Source organism: Talpa europaea (genome assembly GCF_964194135.1).
Source record: "Talpa europaea genome assembly, chromosome: 3".
Classification (NCBI taxonomy): domain Eukaryota; kingdom Metazoa; phylum Chordata; class Mammalia; order Eulipotyphla; family Talpidae; genus Talpa; species Talpa europaea.
This window is the reverse complement of record NC_140069.1, coordinates 34,022,059-34,038,530: the sequence shown is the minus strand read 5'-3', so window position 1 is coordinate 34,038,530 and position 16,472 is coordinate 34,022,059. Positions and strand designations below refer to the sequence as shown.

General features: G+C 42.4%; 1 protein-coding gene across 1 annotated transcript in view; it reads right to left on the bottom strand.

The window, feature by feature from the left end:
• RUNX1T1 (RUNX1 partner transcriptional co-repressor 1) overlaps positions 1-15,079 on the bottom strand; it is a gene marked incomplete at both ends in the record, with an annotated part of 127,742 nt that extends 112,663 nt beyond the window's left edge. Inside the window, 4 exon segments of the mRNA XM_084229465.1 lie at positions 14,640-14,696; positions 14,699-14,782; positions 14,958-14,982; positions 14,984-15,079. Coding sequence (XP_084085591.1) covers positions 14,640-14,696; positions 14,699-14,782; positions 14,958-14,982; positions 14,984-15,079 — 262 coding nt within the window.
• Between the last annotated feature and the right edge of the window lie 1,393 nt (positions 15,080-16,472).

Sequence of the window (16,472 nt, the reverse complement as noted above, 5' to 3'; positions counted from 1 at the left end):
AGTTTACCAAATAAATTTCCTGCTATAGGAAAGAGTGCCCATTTTATTCTCATTACGTTTTCATTCTCTTCTTCAATGCACTATAGTCACTGAATGGGCCATGTTTACTCTACTCTGTGCATCCCCAGTGCTTGGTACAGAGCCTGGCTCACAGGTGTTCACTCGATATGGGCTGAGTAAACAAAGGAACAAATGACATATGAATCTTTTCTAGTCTTTCTTTAAGCTCCTTTCTCTTATTGTGATAAGCACTATTTTTAAATCCTTCAAATTTTATTTTAAAGAATAAAGTAATCAGGGGTCTCCCTTGTGGTGCAGGGGTTAAAGTGTCAGGACTACCAAGCTATCGCCACTGCAGTATGAGTTCTATCCCCGACCAGGGAACTGACCCTCATGGTGAAACAGACCTCTCCAGTCTTGCCTGCTGCTCCCCCCTCTGTCTCTGGTGAATCCTCTCACCCCCACACACACACCGCTGGCCTACACCCCTGTTCTTGTATGCATAAATAAAAATAAATCTTAAAAAAAAAAATCAGAAGGCAGATGACCAAGATAGGATCTATTTTTAGGCAAATCGACAATCCAGCATGAACAAGTAACAAACCAGACAATCTAAAGCAGTAGGAAGCTCTTAAATATTACTTCTGTGTTGTAGATGTAATTTACTTTTCAAATTATACAAACACCCTAAAGTAGCTGTCACCTATATACACTGACCAATTAGCAGCCCAATGCATGGGTGCTCTGGCTAGAGCAGATTTTCCACTTACACTAGGCTACTTGATCCTGGACAAGTCACTTAACATTGGAAAAGTTTCAGATTTGAATCTCAAAAGCAGGCTAATACCTAACTGACCAGGACAAATGAAGATGAGAGATAACATTTATAATGTGGCTATCTCAGTACCACTGGTACAAATATTTTATTCAATGTGCTCAGTTCCTTATTTGATAGGTGAAAGGTGATAGCAACTGTTTTAATATTGTGGTTCAAGGCAATAAAACAAATACATTAGGTCACTACCCAAAAATGACCTAGTACAATCATACTCTTTTCCTTCCTGAAAGTGACTACTGTACTATTAGTGATACACATAAAATATTTATGATCAGTCAACAAAACTATTAAATAGGTGGAATTAAGCTGCAGGTCCTAAGACATTTTGTAGTGACAAAGAAGGATATGCCACAAACTAATGTTTTGTTATTAAAAATGTTTTTTTTCCCCCTCATCTGATTTCATCTGTGGAAGAGAGTCTCTAGGGGATAAGAGAAGAGAGAACCAATTATTTCCAAAGACTGATTTTTCCAAATAAAGGCATCTGTTCCATGCCGGCAACTTTCACATGAAAGAAAAACAGGACTTTGAAAGTATCTGCATTCATGGTCGATGGTCAAACATCTTTAAAAAAATCTACAATTGTCCAGCTGCAAACATGGTCTGGTCACTGCTGCTCTTTATCAGCTGATCTTTTTCTCATTCTTCCCTTTCACCTCCACCCTCCACCTCCAAACTTGTAAAGCTGTGGAATTTTTCATACTCTAAGTAGTAACTTTTCTAAGTCTTGATAGTTTTCCATTTTAACCTTAACATAAAAACCACCTGCAGTCTGTGTGGCTGACCCTGTTCACATAGAAAATTCCAAGGTAGGGAGAGTTGAAGACTTCGAGAGAAGAGTAGTGAGCCCTGGAACAGAGAAGCCAGGGACAAAAAGAAAATCTAGATTCAGACCTTGCCCTCGCACTCATCCACAGTGAACTCAGGCAAGTGGGGAAACCTCTAGAAGAGCTCATTTCCAGGTGTGTACTGAAGAGGACAATGTGTGAATTTCATTCCAAGAAGCCAACCACTATGCCTCCTCCCATCTGTCTGAAATTGTTCAGTCCCTTGCATTCAAGAATTGAAGGCTGACACTCTGAAGTCATCTCTCTTCAAATGAACGTTACGTAGGGAGAAAACAGTGAGACTTACCCACTTCTCCATTCTTGGGTGAGCGAGACCTGACTTACCACACAGTACCATCCCTAGTTTTATAGCAATTCATCACACAGCAGAGCAGCAGGAATCCCACACTATGTCGGAAAAGACAAGCCTGAATTGGGAGGGGGCTTGGGGGAAGCGAGGAAATGATACTGAGGGGACATGTTCAGCCCAAGGATGAGCCCAGAAAACAGACCTGGGCTCCAAAGGAGGGCAGAGGACCCCTGGCAACTAAGGGAAAACCTGGAGGCATCTGGTTGAGGGAAAGCTGGGAGCTACTCAGATGGTTTCCATTCTGACTGGGTCCCTGATCAAAGGGGCAGTTCCAGCTCATAAGTATGTCCATACACAACATGTTTGCTCAGATTTCAGGAAGCGCATCCTTTACAAAAAGCGTGTTTGTGAACCTCAGGATCAAAAATAATTAAGACAGGCATTTATGAATATGCAAGTGCCTGGAACACTTCAGTCTGCCTAAAATTGAACCTGTGCAAAGGGGTGGGGTTTAGTTGTTGTTGCTGTTGTTTTGCCTTATAAGTCAAAATATGGCAACAATAAATTGTATGACAAGAGAACATAATGAAATGGGCCAGGGTGCAAAGATATTAGAAAAGAAAGAAACTGATGTTGAAACCAAGATTTCATTTTGGCCTTAAAAATGAAATATTTCAGGACAATATTAAGTAACTTGAGTTCAAGGCATGTGCTTTCAACAAATATTTAAGAAAGCATAGAAAGAACCCCAGCTGTTCCAGACTCCTACCTTCAAGGAGCTTACAAAACAGACTCTGAATCACAATAATAGTAGCAAAAAGTTGAATGTGGTAAATTCTATCTTTGAGGCAGAGACATCTTGAAAACTTCAGAAAAGTGGGTTGGGCTCAGATTCCCAGATGAAACAGGTCTCGAGTAAGGTTGAGGTGAGAAAGGGCTAACAAAAATAAGGAGACAAAACAGTAAGGGCTAGTAAATCACAGGCACTGTCTGTCTTAAACATCTCTATATGCTCAGGGGTCAAGCAGGCCCAGATTCTCCATTAAGTATTTGCTGAATAAGGGTGACAAAAGGAACAGCCAGAGAGAGAAAAATCCTACAAGGATTTCTGAAGGAGAGTGGTGGACAGTTCCAGAGTGGTCAAGTCAGATGCCAAGAATAAGCAAGGCTTTCCGGAAGGTTATGCTTCACATATCACCTCATGTAACTCTAATGACCATCGTATAAGAGCGTGGATTATCTAGATGGGAATTATTTCCAGATGAAGAGGGGGAACAGGAGATTCAACAAATGGTAAAGCACTTGGGAGTTAGGGCTCTTCACCACAACAGTCAACTTCCTGGCAGAAAAGAGAGTAGATCACTTTCCCCCAGAAGTAAATCCAGATCTAATACACCCTAGCCTGATGCTACGGTCTCTAACTAAACAGTGAGTCAAACAGGTAGTTTTAGAAAAAGACTCAAGGACATAAAAGAAAAAGTCTCCTACATACCACCAATTCCTGGACCTGAGGTATTCCCCAAAAGCAACTACTATTATCAGAAGCTTGGACAAGATTCTTTCACAGGTACAATATTATGCATTTAGTGTGTGCAAATGTAGCATTCTAGGTGCACAATTATGCACCCTGCTTTATTTCCATTTAACTGTATTGCAGGAATGATTACAAATCAATACATATAAATCAGTCTCATTCTCTTAAAAAATAAGGATTCATTTTTTTAAAGATTTATTTATACAAGAACCGGAGTACAGGCCAGATGCGTGGGAGGGTGAGAGGATTCACCGGAGACACAGCGGGGAACAGAACAGGCAGACTGACAAAATACACTGCTGAGGGGTACAGTGGGCAAGACAGGAGAGGTCTGCCTCACCATGTGGGCATCTCTGCGGCCGGCGGAGATAGAACTGGCACTGCAGAGGCTGCGCGGACAGCTTCACAGCGCTGCACTCAACTGCCTGAACCACCAGGGAGACCACGGATTCATTTTTTGACTATTTGTGATTAGTTTTTATCAAGCACAACTGACAACAGAGAGTGGGAAAATCTTTTAAAAAATCAATTCTGACAGATTTTATAACAAACCACAAGCTCTAAATTCAGTTAAATTTCAAAGAGTAAAGAGAACCCTCACAGTATTTTCACATTAAATAATATTGGACAAAATAAGGAGAAAAACCCTGACATCATGTTATCTTGATGAACCTTACCCTAAACATCCTCAAACAGGGCAATTCTGTGGCTGTTGTTTCTCCCAACTAAACAACTAAAATCCATAAATAGGGGAGACAGCAAGCAATTTATTCTTATGGACTTACTATCCTATGCTGTATAAAAGGACTTCCTTTACTTCTATAAATGACCTCCACTTTATAACTAAAAATCATGGTCCCTCACATGATATATTTCATTTACTATCTGCTGATTGTAAAATACATAAAGACAAGTTTCTATTAAACTCAGTAATGCTTTAGTGTATTAGTCTCTTAAAACATATTTGAAAAATGTCATTGCATGAAAAACTATTTGATCTGTAGACAATGCTTAGGGTACAGAATAAATGGAATTCAAAGGCCCCTCAAAACGCTCTGGCCCTGCTCCCCCCTAGACTCTGGGACACACTGGTTTACAAGACATGACTCTGCTCTCTCAGCTGCTCCTTGACTTCTTACTCAGCCTCCTTTGTGCTACATGGTGTTAGAATTACAAGTTTTACAAATTATCCTCTAAACAAAAGTCTAATGCTTGAAATACGTAATATAAATATACTACTCTGGTTAAGTGGGAAGTTAGGTCTCCAGACCCAGCCTACCTAATCACTTTTTATTCTCCCACATAGCCCAAAGGTACCTCCAAAAAGAAAGGAATCTCTTTGGAAGCCAAAACACAGAAAGCAGCCAAGTCCCAGAGAGATCAGTAATCAACTCACCATGTCCCTGGTACTCATTGAGGGACACCTACCATTTGACAGCCCTGTCACCAATTCCCAAAAGTACAGGTGAATAAGAATCCGTGGGGCAAGGATATATAAATAAGCTCCTCAGGCTTCTTTTTTGGAAAAATTCATGGTCTTGCACATGATATATTTGTGACTCGGAGGCCCATAAGACTTTGAGTCTACAACGGGTAGGGAAGCAACCCCTCAAGCCATCCAAAGTGATTCCCAAAGTCTGGCCTGCCAAGTGTACTGAACATCTCATCCAGATGCCAACTTTTGGCCCTTTCTAAAGCCATTCCTATAACCAAGTTATTTTTCCTTTGCACTGTTGCTTAGATTTGCCTCTTTCCTTCTGCTTTCACAGACCTACTCCTGGTCATCCTATGTTGTCTAAAATGTAAACTGCTGCAGCAAACTTCCTGTCTGGCTTCCACCTCTGGTCCCCCTCGCACTTCAGTCTGTCCAGCCCATCACAATGAGACCAGCTCTTCAGAAACACTACTTCAACTAGTCCATCATTTCCCCTTGCCTGCCACGGTTTTCTTGTTTTCACTTTGGTTTTATTAAGATCTATTTTACCAAGGTATCTTTTGTTCAAAAGCAGTCCAACTAGAAAATCTAATATATAAAGCAATTTGTTGTAAAAGTAGGTCTCCTCTGGTTCTTCTGTGCTAAGGGGAGCAATGAGAGGGCTGAACCCAATCTGGGGCACCTTCCATGCCACCCCACCCCGCCTCAGGGGTCCCATAGGACAGTTCGATCCCTGCCAGGGAGCTAACCCACATGGCGCAGCAGACTTCTGTCTCGCCCACTGCTCCCCTCAGCAGTGTATTTTCAGTGGATCTGCCTGTTCAGCTCCCCACTCTGTCTCTGGTGAATCCACATACACACACACACACACACACACACACACACACATCCCCCTCCCAGCACCTCTATACCCCAGTTCTTGTCTATACCTCAGTTCTTGTATGCATAAAATAAATCTTTAAAAAAAAAAGTTTAAGTCAAAATGTTTGCTATTCTGAACATTTATGATCTTTCTACTTATTTCCCAGTAATTGATCAAGGGTCTTTTTGTTTTCTATATCCACACGTGTTCATTTCTTCACTCTTCACCTTCACCTACCCTGCCCTACTACTGCTGCATAAATTTTTCCACACCTGGCTTCTGCTTGTCCCATTTTTACTTTGTAACTACCCATATACCACAACAATAACTTCCCTTGATAAATGCTACCTCAAGACAATTTGAAATTTTAACCCACTCCCACTTCTAAAATCTCATTTATTCTGGGCCTCCCTGGTGGCACAAGGGGTTGGGATGCAACCTATGAGGCTGTACGCAGTCACTGAACACCAGTTCAATCCCCAGCCAGGGAGCAACCCACATGATGCAGCAGACCTCTCCTGACTCGCCCACTGCTCCCCTCAGCAGTGTATTTCGCTCAGTCTGCCTGTTTTGCTCCCCACTCTGTCTCTGGTGAATCCTCTCACCCCCCACACCTCTGGTGCCTATACCCCAGTTCTTATATAAATAAATCTTTTAAAAAATCTCATTTATCCTCCCATTTAATTGGTACTTACCAATTAAATTGGTAGTCAAGCCCCATCATTTTCTGTAGCTCTTTTGCCTCGAGCAGGTCAATCAAGTAGTAGAAACTGAAACTTGACCTGTTCTACACTGCTTTACACCTAGGAGGCATTTATTAATTTATTTCAGATTTACAACCAGGAGTAAAAACTTTCATTGTCTTCCACATACGCTAAAGGTTGTCACTACCTAAAGAGCATGTCTTTAAAAAAAAAAAAGTCCAATTAGGTTGAACAAGTTCCCACTTATTTTACTGCTCTTCACTGATACTTTCCTCTGATTTTTTTATATCCACTCCCTCCAGCCAACCCAAATCTTGACTTGGACAAGTTAATGGGGGCTGATCATATTTATTTTCCATTTCAATCTCAACTGGCCTACCTATCCTTATTTAAACAAAAGAATGAGAATCCACTGTCCACATTTGTTTCCCATCAGAGGTAAAATGTGTATCTTGATTATTAAATAAGTCTGACCGGCGATCAGAATGAAAATGTGTGACAGGTAGGTAGAGGGGTTGGGTTCTGAATACTTGTCTGACACATGATAAAAGTTACAGAATCCTAACAGTCACTTAAAAAGAACACTTTCACAGGAAAGAAGGATTACTATGTCAGTCTGATAAACACCACAGTTCCAGTCCCAATATCATCTGCTGTTCTTCCCAGCTGTGTTTGCTCATCACTGTGTACATAACATATGCATAGACACAGAAAATAAACTAGCAGTCTTTCATGACCTATCTTATAGCTCACATCTTCCTATATCTTGGGGTTAGAGAAAGGAGTATGTATGATATATCTAGTTTCAACCAACTGGACAACCAACTTCAAAGACTTTGTATTTAATACACAAATTGCACTGCGCTTACAACATCCACAGGGGGATGACTTCCCAACTTCTAATATTCCCCTCGTAAAGTCAGATGTGCATGTGAAATGTTCTGTGCGGTGCTGCTGTGTTAGCTCCCTGGCACTACAACTGCACACCAGCATTTGCAGGTACCATTCTTAATCTACATTCCTAATGCCTCTCCACTGGCCTATCTGAATGCCATCAGATGCACCTCCCAAGGTCTAGCAGAAGGACTTCCCAAACACTCTTCACAATAGCACCTTAGAGCTCATTTCTCTCCCAGTGTTCTATAGACTTGGCCACAACTAGCTCACTCACTCCCCTGTCATATTTTGCTTCATTTCATGTTAGTAGTGGCCACCGTGTTCTTGAGCTACTTTAGTCAACCTGCCATTACATCTCTGATAATAGTTTCTCTGTTATTTCTATAATGTAATATTCAGTAATATTCAGTAATGTTCAATCTCTTACTTAGGAGCTGATTCCTAGCCCTATTCATTTAAATAAGCAATTACTTACCAGGTTCTCATCAAAAATGGTTATAAGAGGTAATTTTCTAAATTTCCTGAGTAACTGAGGTCCAGACCTTGTGCCTGGTCCACAACCAATGATCCTCATGCCTGAGCACTAGGGCCTCCTCACTCCTGCCCCCAACCACTAACTTTATTTTGCACAGCAACTATGGGGAAAATGATTAAAGTTACTTCCCTTGAGCAAAACCAAACATCTTTAGGTGCTTCTCATAGCATAGACAGACTCTTTCCTCTGTCATGTACCTTCAAAAAAGGTAGAGTAACAGAGGCCTCCCTGGTGGCGCAAGGGGTTAAGTCTCAGCACTATGAAGTTATCCACAGCCACTGCAGCAGTAGACCTCTCTTCTCTCACCCGCTGCTCCCCTCAGCAGGATATTTCAGTAGATCTGCCTGTTCTGCTCCCCTCTTTCTCTCTGGTGAATCTTTTCAGGGCCCTACCCCAAATTCTGGGCAGCACCCCTGTTCTTATATGTATAAACAAATAAATCTTTAAAAATGAAAAAGGTAAAGTAACAACTTAAATTTCAGAGAATCCTCTAACATTCAAGCTATCTGGTTATGGAAAAAAAATGCCTATTCCCAGTGCCACCTCTATACAATGGAAAAATAATGGGGAAGTCATGATGTTCTATACTAATTCCATGTCCCAGTAACACAGAGATTAGTAGAGTCCACCCACTCAGAATTAAAAATACAAATAAATTTTTTTCATTCTCATAACCATGGGAGAATCCCAAAGGTATCACAAAGACTCATAATATGAGATTTGGGAGACCTAAAGATCATTCACGGAGTCTGCCCCTTTATTTCACTCCTGCAGAATTTGCCTTGGGGTTGGAAGGCACCAGCTTACACAGCAAGAGAACTAGAAAGGGAACCCAATTTGTTAATGAGTCAGGGAAAAGACACACTCTCACCAGATCCTTCTTTTGAGAATACTGAGAGCCCTTCACACTACACAAGCAGTTACAAATTCACAATGGTGCAGAGGCCTTCTCTTAAGAAATGACGGGAGGGTCTTCCTGGTGGTACAGGGGTTAAATACTCAGCACCATCAAGCTATTGACAGCCACTGCAGCAGTCTGGATCTCCAGCCAGGGAGCTGACCCACATGGCACAGCAGACCTCTCCTGTCTTGCCTGCTGTTCCCCCTCAGCAGTGTATTTCAGTCAATCAACCTGTTCTGCTCCCCACTCTATCTCTGAGCAATCCTCTCATCCCCACCACCCACCCCCGGCACCTCTGGCCTACACCCCAATTTCTTGTATGCATAAATGAAGAAAATAAATCTAAAAAGACATGACAGGAGATTGGTCCTGGCCAACTGGAGAATCAAGAGATAGGGGACCAAACCAACTGGGATGGGACACACTGGGCCAGAAGACAGCTTCAGAATGCTGGATGAGATCAACAAGGGGAACAGATTGATTCCTCAGGGCCACAGTGTAGCACAGAAAGCTGGTATTCTGACAAGGGAATAGAATTTCATGATGGAGAAGCCTAGATAGGAGGTACTGAGAGACTGACATACACTTGGGTGTATCTACGGGTATCTGTCAGCCAGTAGCCAAATCTGATTCCTAGTTTGGGGGCAAAGGATACAGAGATCATGGCTATGTAATCATGGACCCCAAGGAGAATATTAAACCAGATATACCAAGAATAACGTTCTAATTATTAGAACTTGGGAGCAAAGTCAGTAAATAATTTTGGGAACACAGGAAATCTAAGTTTTCTAAATTGGGGCAAAGGTCAAGCTCAGAAAATGTAGAAATGAAGAAAGTAGAATGCTGGTGAATCATTTATTTAAAATCAGTGATGACTATACATGGGAAGGTTAATGCCAGGATCACAGCAGGTCCCTAGTATTTGTCAATTCCTCTTCTCTCTCCCAAGACCAACAACTAGGTGGCAGCCCTTGAAAGCCCAGAGCACACTCAGAAGTGGTTTCTGTGCCAGATTAAAAGAGTATAATGAATGTAGTCAATCTATTTCCTAAGACGCTCAGAGGTGCTGAAATTATTGGAAATGGGAAAATGTTCCATTGTGTCCTCCACATTCTAAAGGCCCTATCACCCAAATACTGATTTGCCTGCAGAGATCTTTACCAATATAAAACTTACAAAAACAAACGCTTGTTTCATTCCTTTTTAAGTTAAATTACACAAGTCAAGGGCCTCCCTGGTAGCACAGGGGTTAAAGACAGTGCTATCAAGGGCCTCCCCGGTGGCGGTGGCGCAGCGGTTGAGCGCTGGGTTGCGAAGCTGCCCGCGGCCTCTGCTGCGCCGGTTCGATCCCCGGCTGCTCCCCGGCCACCGGAGGAGGATCCCACATGGTGCGCAGACCTCTCCTGCCACCCGCTGCTCCCCTCAGCAGTGTACTTCAGTCCTTCTGCCTGCTCTGCTCCCCGCTCTGGCTCTGGTGAATTCTCTCACCCTCCCGCGCTTCTGACTGTACCCAGTGCATGTATAAACAAAACAAACAAACAAATATAATAAATAAATAAATAAACATGCCTCTAAAAAAAAAAAATAAATAAAATAAAGACAGTGCTATCAAGCTATAGCCAGCCACTGCAGCATGAGTTCAATCCCCGTCCAGGGAGTTAACCCACATGGCACAGCAGACCTCTCCTGTCTCACCCACTGCTCCCCTCAGCAGTGTATTTCAGTCAATCTGCCTGTTCTACCCGCCCCCACCCACTCTGTCTCTGGTGAATCCTCTCACCCCACACACCTCTAGCTATACCCAGTTCTTATATGCATAAATAATCTTTTTTAAAATTTATGCAAGTTATCTCTATTAACACTACCAAAATGGGGATTTTAAATGTTTATTACAGTCACTGAAAAAGTTAGTGGTTGTAAACAGTATTGGTTTTAAACCTTCTAACATGAGGGCATGAGGGTCTCTCACGTATTTATTTTTTTTTAAAGATTTATACAAGCACGGGGGTTGGGGGGCGGCGGGGGGTATACAGGCCAGAGGCGCAGGAGGGCAAGAGAATTCAGAGACAGAGCGGGGAGCATAACAAGCAGATGGACCAAGGACACTGCTGAGGGGAGTGGCGGGCGAGACAGGAGAGGTCTGCCATGCCATGTGGGTATCTCCCTGGCATGCCAGGAATCGAACCCGTGCTGCAGAGGCTGTGGACAGCTTCATAGCACAGCGATCAACCCGCTGCACCACTGGGGAGGCCCTCTCATGCATTTTAAACCTCAACCATGGAGCATTACTTTATGAGTGGGGTTTAGACATCACTTCATAAAGTGGACCAATTTTAAGAAACTTACAAGCAGCTTTCTCCTTTTGCTGCCATACAAGGTTAGTAAGGCTTCAACACTGAGTGTGTCTTCAGCATAAAATAACCCACTAGAAGATCACATACCAAGTGATAAGATTATGTATGTGAAATAAACTTTCTTACACTGATCTGTGATTCAGCAACATTTCTCGAGAGTGGCAAAGTGCCGGGGGCTCTGTACCAGGGAATATACCCACATGGTTGCCCAAGTCTCTGAAAGATATGCCAGCACAACATGCCACAATTTGGCTTCACACTGGAAATTGCATTTCTTAAAAGTATTCTTCTTTGGTAGGTTACATACATGCAACCACAAGCGCATACACACCCAATTCTGTTCTTCAGACTCCTTCTTTTAAGTAGCATTTGCTAATATTAAGCCTGTTATCGGCTCCTGGTGTTTATCTTCTGCTTTATCAATTCCGGAGATATTCTGGGTTTGTCTAACAGTCCAAGTGCAAAGCCACAGCTACACAGCCTAAGCAGTGATCATGTCTCACGCTGGACAAATCACTATAGCCACAAGTCAACCCAACTGCAATTGTGGACAGAGTCAATATTGAACCTTATCCAAATTTCATCAGCCTTCCTTCCACCTTAATTTTCTGTGACCAGTTTTACCTAGATAGCGCTGGCACTCATTTTGTTATTAGAGGGATGAAGCATTTTTATTATGACTATTTAAGACATGTTAGAGTTTTCTTTTTAATTAGTACTGGATAATTTAAAAAGAACATGTCTTTTCTAGAAATGTCACCAGTAAAATGCATCCAATTTTTCTCTAATGTGGTGCTTTCCCTGTCCATAAAACTTACTTGATTAGCAGTACTATAGAAGCTAAAGCTTTTGTACGCAGGCACTCAAGCATAATTTAATCATTTTATTTAAGCATGAAAAAAATTATTCTGAAAGCCCTGTTAGGTAAAATATCCCTGATTAGTTTAAACTTACATTTGCAGGTATATTAAGGGTGAAATAAATCATAGAATGCTCAGTATGCAGTGGAATAGTGTTAACTTTGTTATAATAGTCAGCAGTCAGTTAAAAATTGTAGTATTAGAGAATGTAAGGAATAACTGTCTCATTTTAAATAACTATATTTAAACAGGTTATTTTAAAATAAATTTTGTTTTGTGCGAACCCTTTTTATATTACCAGGATTTTCACCTATGGAAACCTCTTTCATAGTCAAACAAGATGAGGTCCTAATTGCATAATACCATTTATCTGCTGAGGATAAAAATGCCAACAAATGAAAATGCACATTAGGCAAGAGATTGTCAGAATAGAAAATTGTCTTTTATTTTTTTTATTTTTTTGTTTTTTTGTTTTTAAATAACCCACTCACATTAACAAAAGACTGCAGTAGCTTCCAAATTATAGGTTGTTATTTTTAGTGGAAGTAGTTCAATATTCATATTGGAGCAGATGTAGCAGTTTAACAAAACAGCTCTTCAAATCCTGCACAAATTGAAAACAGGAAAACTGATTGCATTTTCTCTTATCACTTTCCTTTTCTGAATTGACACTTTTGGCCTACTGAAAATTTACACATGGCTTTCATCTCAACAGCACCTGCTGATCAAATAGAAACCTAACATTTTCATGAAAATGGTATAAAGGACTAGTTTTGTTCTAAATGCTGTAAAGGGCATCAGTTGCCTACTTGATAGCAACAATTGCTGTGTCTAAGGCACATTCATAATAGTTTTAATATTTTCATTAAACTTTTTTAAAAATACGCTAAGTCCCAGTTTTTTTACCCCTATCTTCACTTTTGGTATGATTCAAATTTCTTTTACTCAATGACTGCCTAGTACTTAGTTTTATCATGCAAAGGCTATACCAAATGTGTAAAAATGTAGATTAAGATAATGAGCACTTAGTATTTTCTCTGCCACTGTTTAGAATACACATGTATTTATCCAGACATATTATAGACGATGCATGCCCATGGACGGAAAAGATATATGCTCCATTTTTGGATTCCACCCGCCAACAGAAAACAGGAAACAAAAAGTCAAAGTCAGGCCCTATTTTTGAAGGGGCTTTACATATTCTTTTATCAGATATAGATTTAGCAGGTGCTTGGATGTTTGCTACCCCAGACTGGAAAGGAACAGATGTCACCCAAGCACAAGCTGGTAAACAACTAAATGGCCTGACCAACTACTCACTGCAAATACCTCCAGGGAAGAAAAAGGTACATCTTGAAAATGGGTATTCTGATGTGTCACATACACAAGATTGGTAGCTAAGCTGTTTCTCAGATTTTTAAATTAAAGTACTCCATAGATTTCTCTGTGACACCCAATTCTGGGTAAAATTAAAGAAGCTCCTAGGACATGCTGTCAGTTTCTTAGCCCAAAGATCACTCCACCCCTTCTAAAAGATTCCAGGCTGTCCATTCCCATTCTGCCTGGGTGATAAGGTAACCTAAAGGCAGAAATGACATACAGTAATATATGTGCCACTCTGACCAGTTGGTCTGTGAATTTCAGTGTTTCATCATGCTCACTGAGGCAAAGGCAAACCTGAAATGTCAATATGTTCAGTCAATGGAAGTGAAATAATGGGACTCTATTGTCTTACCCAATCGATCTGCCGCTGTCAACAAGGAAACAGGCCCCCCTGGCTTTAAACAAATTTTAATTAGGCTTTTAGTTACTGGATCATATTTACCTATAGAAACACCTACCTAAAACAATGAGTAGGAGGCAAAAGCAATCTTTTTTTTTTTTTTTTACTTTTTCCCTTTCTAAGAATATTGAAAAGTTGATACTGTAATTTTTTTAAATACATTCATGAGTCAATAAAACATTTTCTCTTCTTTTTTTAAAACCAACTCCAAGGAAAAAGGCCCATGGTTCAAATCCAAAATACAAATCGACCTAACAGACCTGATTCTTTTTTCTTGAGACCTTGTTGAGACCATACTATAAAACCAACTGATTCCATAGTAAAAGTGGGCTTTGCTTTCTGATTCATCCAAGTACCACTGTTAGCATCAATTCACCACCCATTCCAGACAAGTCATACAAAACCAAACACGAATGATCAATTCCAAAAGCCCTCTAACCTTTTTGCTTAGTTTATCAATCCTACACAGAAGTGGAAATTAAAACTCCTCTTCAAATAAGGGAGAGGATGCTGAGACGGGCAGGGGTGGGGGAGAAGAGGCAATAAAGACATTTAAGTCCTTCACATTTCACCTAAGTTCTATGGCCCTTCTTTTCCACCGGAAGGGAGACAATCGCACCTTAAAATAAAAATGAACTAATCAAGTTGTTCAGCAGCTTTTTCTCTCCTCTCTTCATCTAGAGGCTTCACCGTCCAGTCAATAAATAATCCATTGTTCCCCCTTTATCGAGTCTCTTTAAACCTATTCAGACTGGCAAAACTAAACCCAATTAAAGATAAGGCCCTCCAGTAATCTCACCTCGGTGAGTCCTGTCTGGATAGCAGAGGTGATGGGAGATAGCGGCCAGGCCGGGACTGATGCCTCCTCCTCACCCCACACAACAAAAGGCAGATTTCTCTTCCTCCCTCTGCTAATCTTTAAATGTAAATTCTCTCCGCCAGCTAAGAGGAGCGACAGATAACACGTTACATCTTCACTTCTCCTGGTCTTATCGACTTCTGAATCATTTGGAAAGGGAGAGCGGGAGAGAGAAAGGCAGCCTCCCCGCGCCCCCCACCCCCCACCCCTTCCCACCCCCTCCTCTGTGCCCGCCTCCCTCCCGCTCACGGAGATTACCTTCTGGCAAAGGCGCGCAGGAGAGGCGGCCGCAGCCGAGGCGGCACCCAGACCGCGGCTTTGTATTCATTAAACACACATCGGAGCTTATCAGAAGTAAAAGGCTTGTCAGGATGGCACATTGTGTGTGAGTGAGTGTGTGAGCGCAGGAGGGAGAGGAGAGAAGCCAACGTGCATCAGGGTGATTACAATATCAGCAGGGCCCAGATGGAGGCAGGAAAATAAACAGAGGGTGCGTGTGAGACAGAGCGGCAGAGGGAGGAAAAGTAGGGAGAGGGAGAGAGAGAGAGAGAGAGAGAGAGGCTGAAGGGAAGAAACCAAAAGGCATGGAGGGAGTAGGGGGTTCAGGCCCCAGGATGGGGATGGAAAAGGAGTGAGTGGTACCTCAAGGCTGGCTGAGGGGTAGAGCCAGGGCAAGGGGTCCCCACCTGCCCCTACTCCAAGCAAAGGGGAGGGATCCAGACTAGCAAACTGTATTTCCCAGCTCCGGGGCGAGACTGAGGACGTTCTGGAGGCTCTGTCAAGGTCAGAGGGACGTCCAGAGCGCTTTTGGCAGAGCATAAAAATGAGACAGTCACCACCTCACCTCCATCCAAATAGGCACGATTTGCAAAACAAACCTAGTGAGTCCTCACAGCAGTTCCACCGCCTAGCAGACCAGCCTCGAGTGGAGTTCTAGTGCTCCCGGGCTGACCCCGGTACTCAATTCCAAGCCTCCCCCTCCCCTTCACACACCCAGAAACAGACACAGGCAGTCATAAAATAGCTGCATTCCCCGGGCTGCAGCGTGTCCCGGCAGAAGACTCGCACGGCCGGCATCACTGTGATAAGGACCACTTGTGATTGGTAGCTACAGGTGACTCTTAGACACCTGCTCCACCTCCAGAAATTGTGTTGGGGGAGGGGGTTCATCTGAGAGTCTATTTTGGAGGTGGGAATTTGAAATTGAGGCAATCAATCTCGGCCTGAGCTGCCTTGCAGCTCTTCACCTTCCCAGAGCCGGAGAATCAATCAGAGAACAAGCAGAGGCTAATGCTCGGCAGTCAGACCAGAGTTCATCCTCCACCCTAGCAGGGTGAGGAGGGAGATACACCTGAGTAGTCCCTTGGGAGCCCCTTTTCACTTTTAAATGCACCCATCAGACAATCAGAACATCTGATCAGATCCTTAATGGAGTGCAGATAATGCAGCAAAGAAGGTTATTTTATTGGGGGGAGCGGGAGTATTTGGTTGTGCTGTGTTTCAAGGCACTGAAGCCTGGTTAAGAAGCTCTCATAGCAGTATGAAGACTGAGTTCCGAATGATGTAGCCAATAAACTACATAATTGTTCCGAGCGCACACTTTAGCCCCAGCTGCAGTGAAACTCTGGGTGATAGAACAGTTTATGCATGGGCTTTCAACATAAAGGGGGAAGTGGGGGAGTCTGGTGGGGGAGTCTGATGGGGGGCTGGGGGTGGGGACAGCAAAGCTAGTGTGTAGAGAAAACCACACACAAGAGAAAGAGCTTCTTTAGC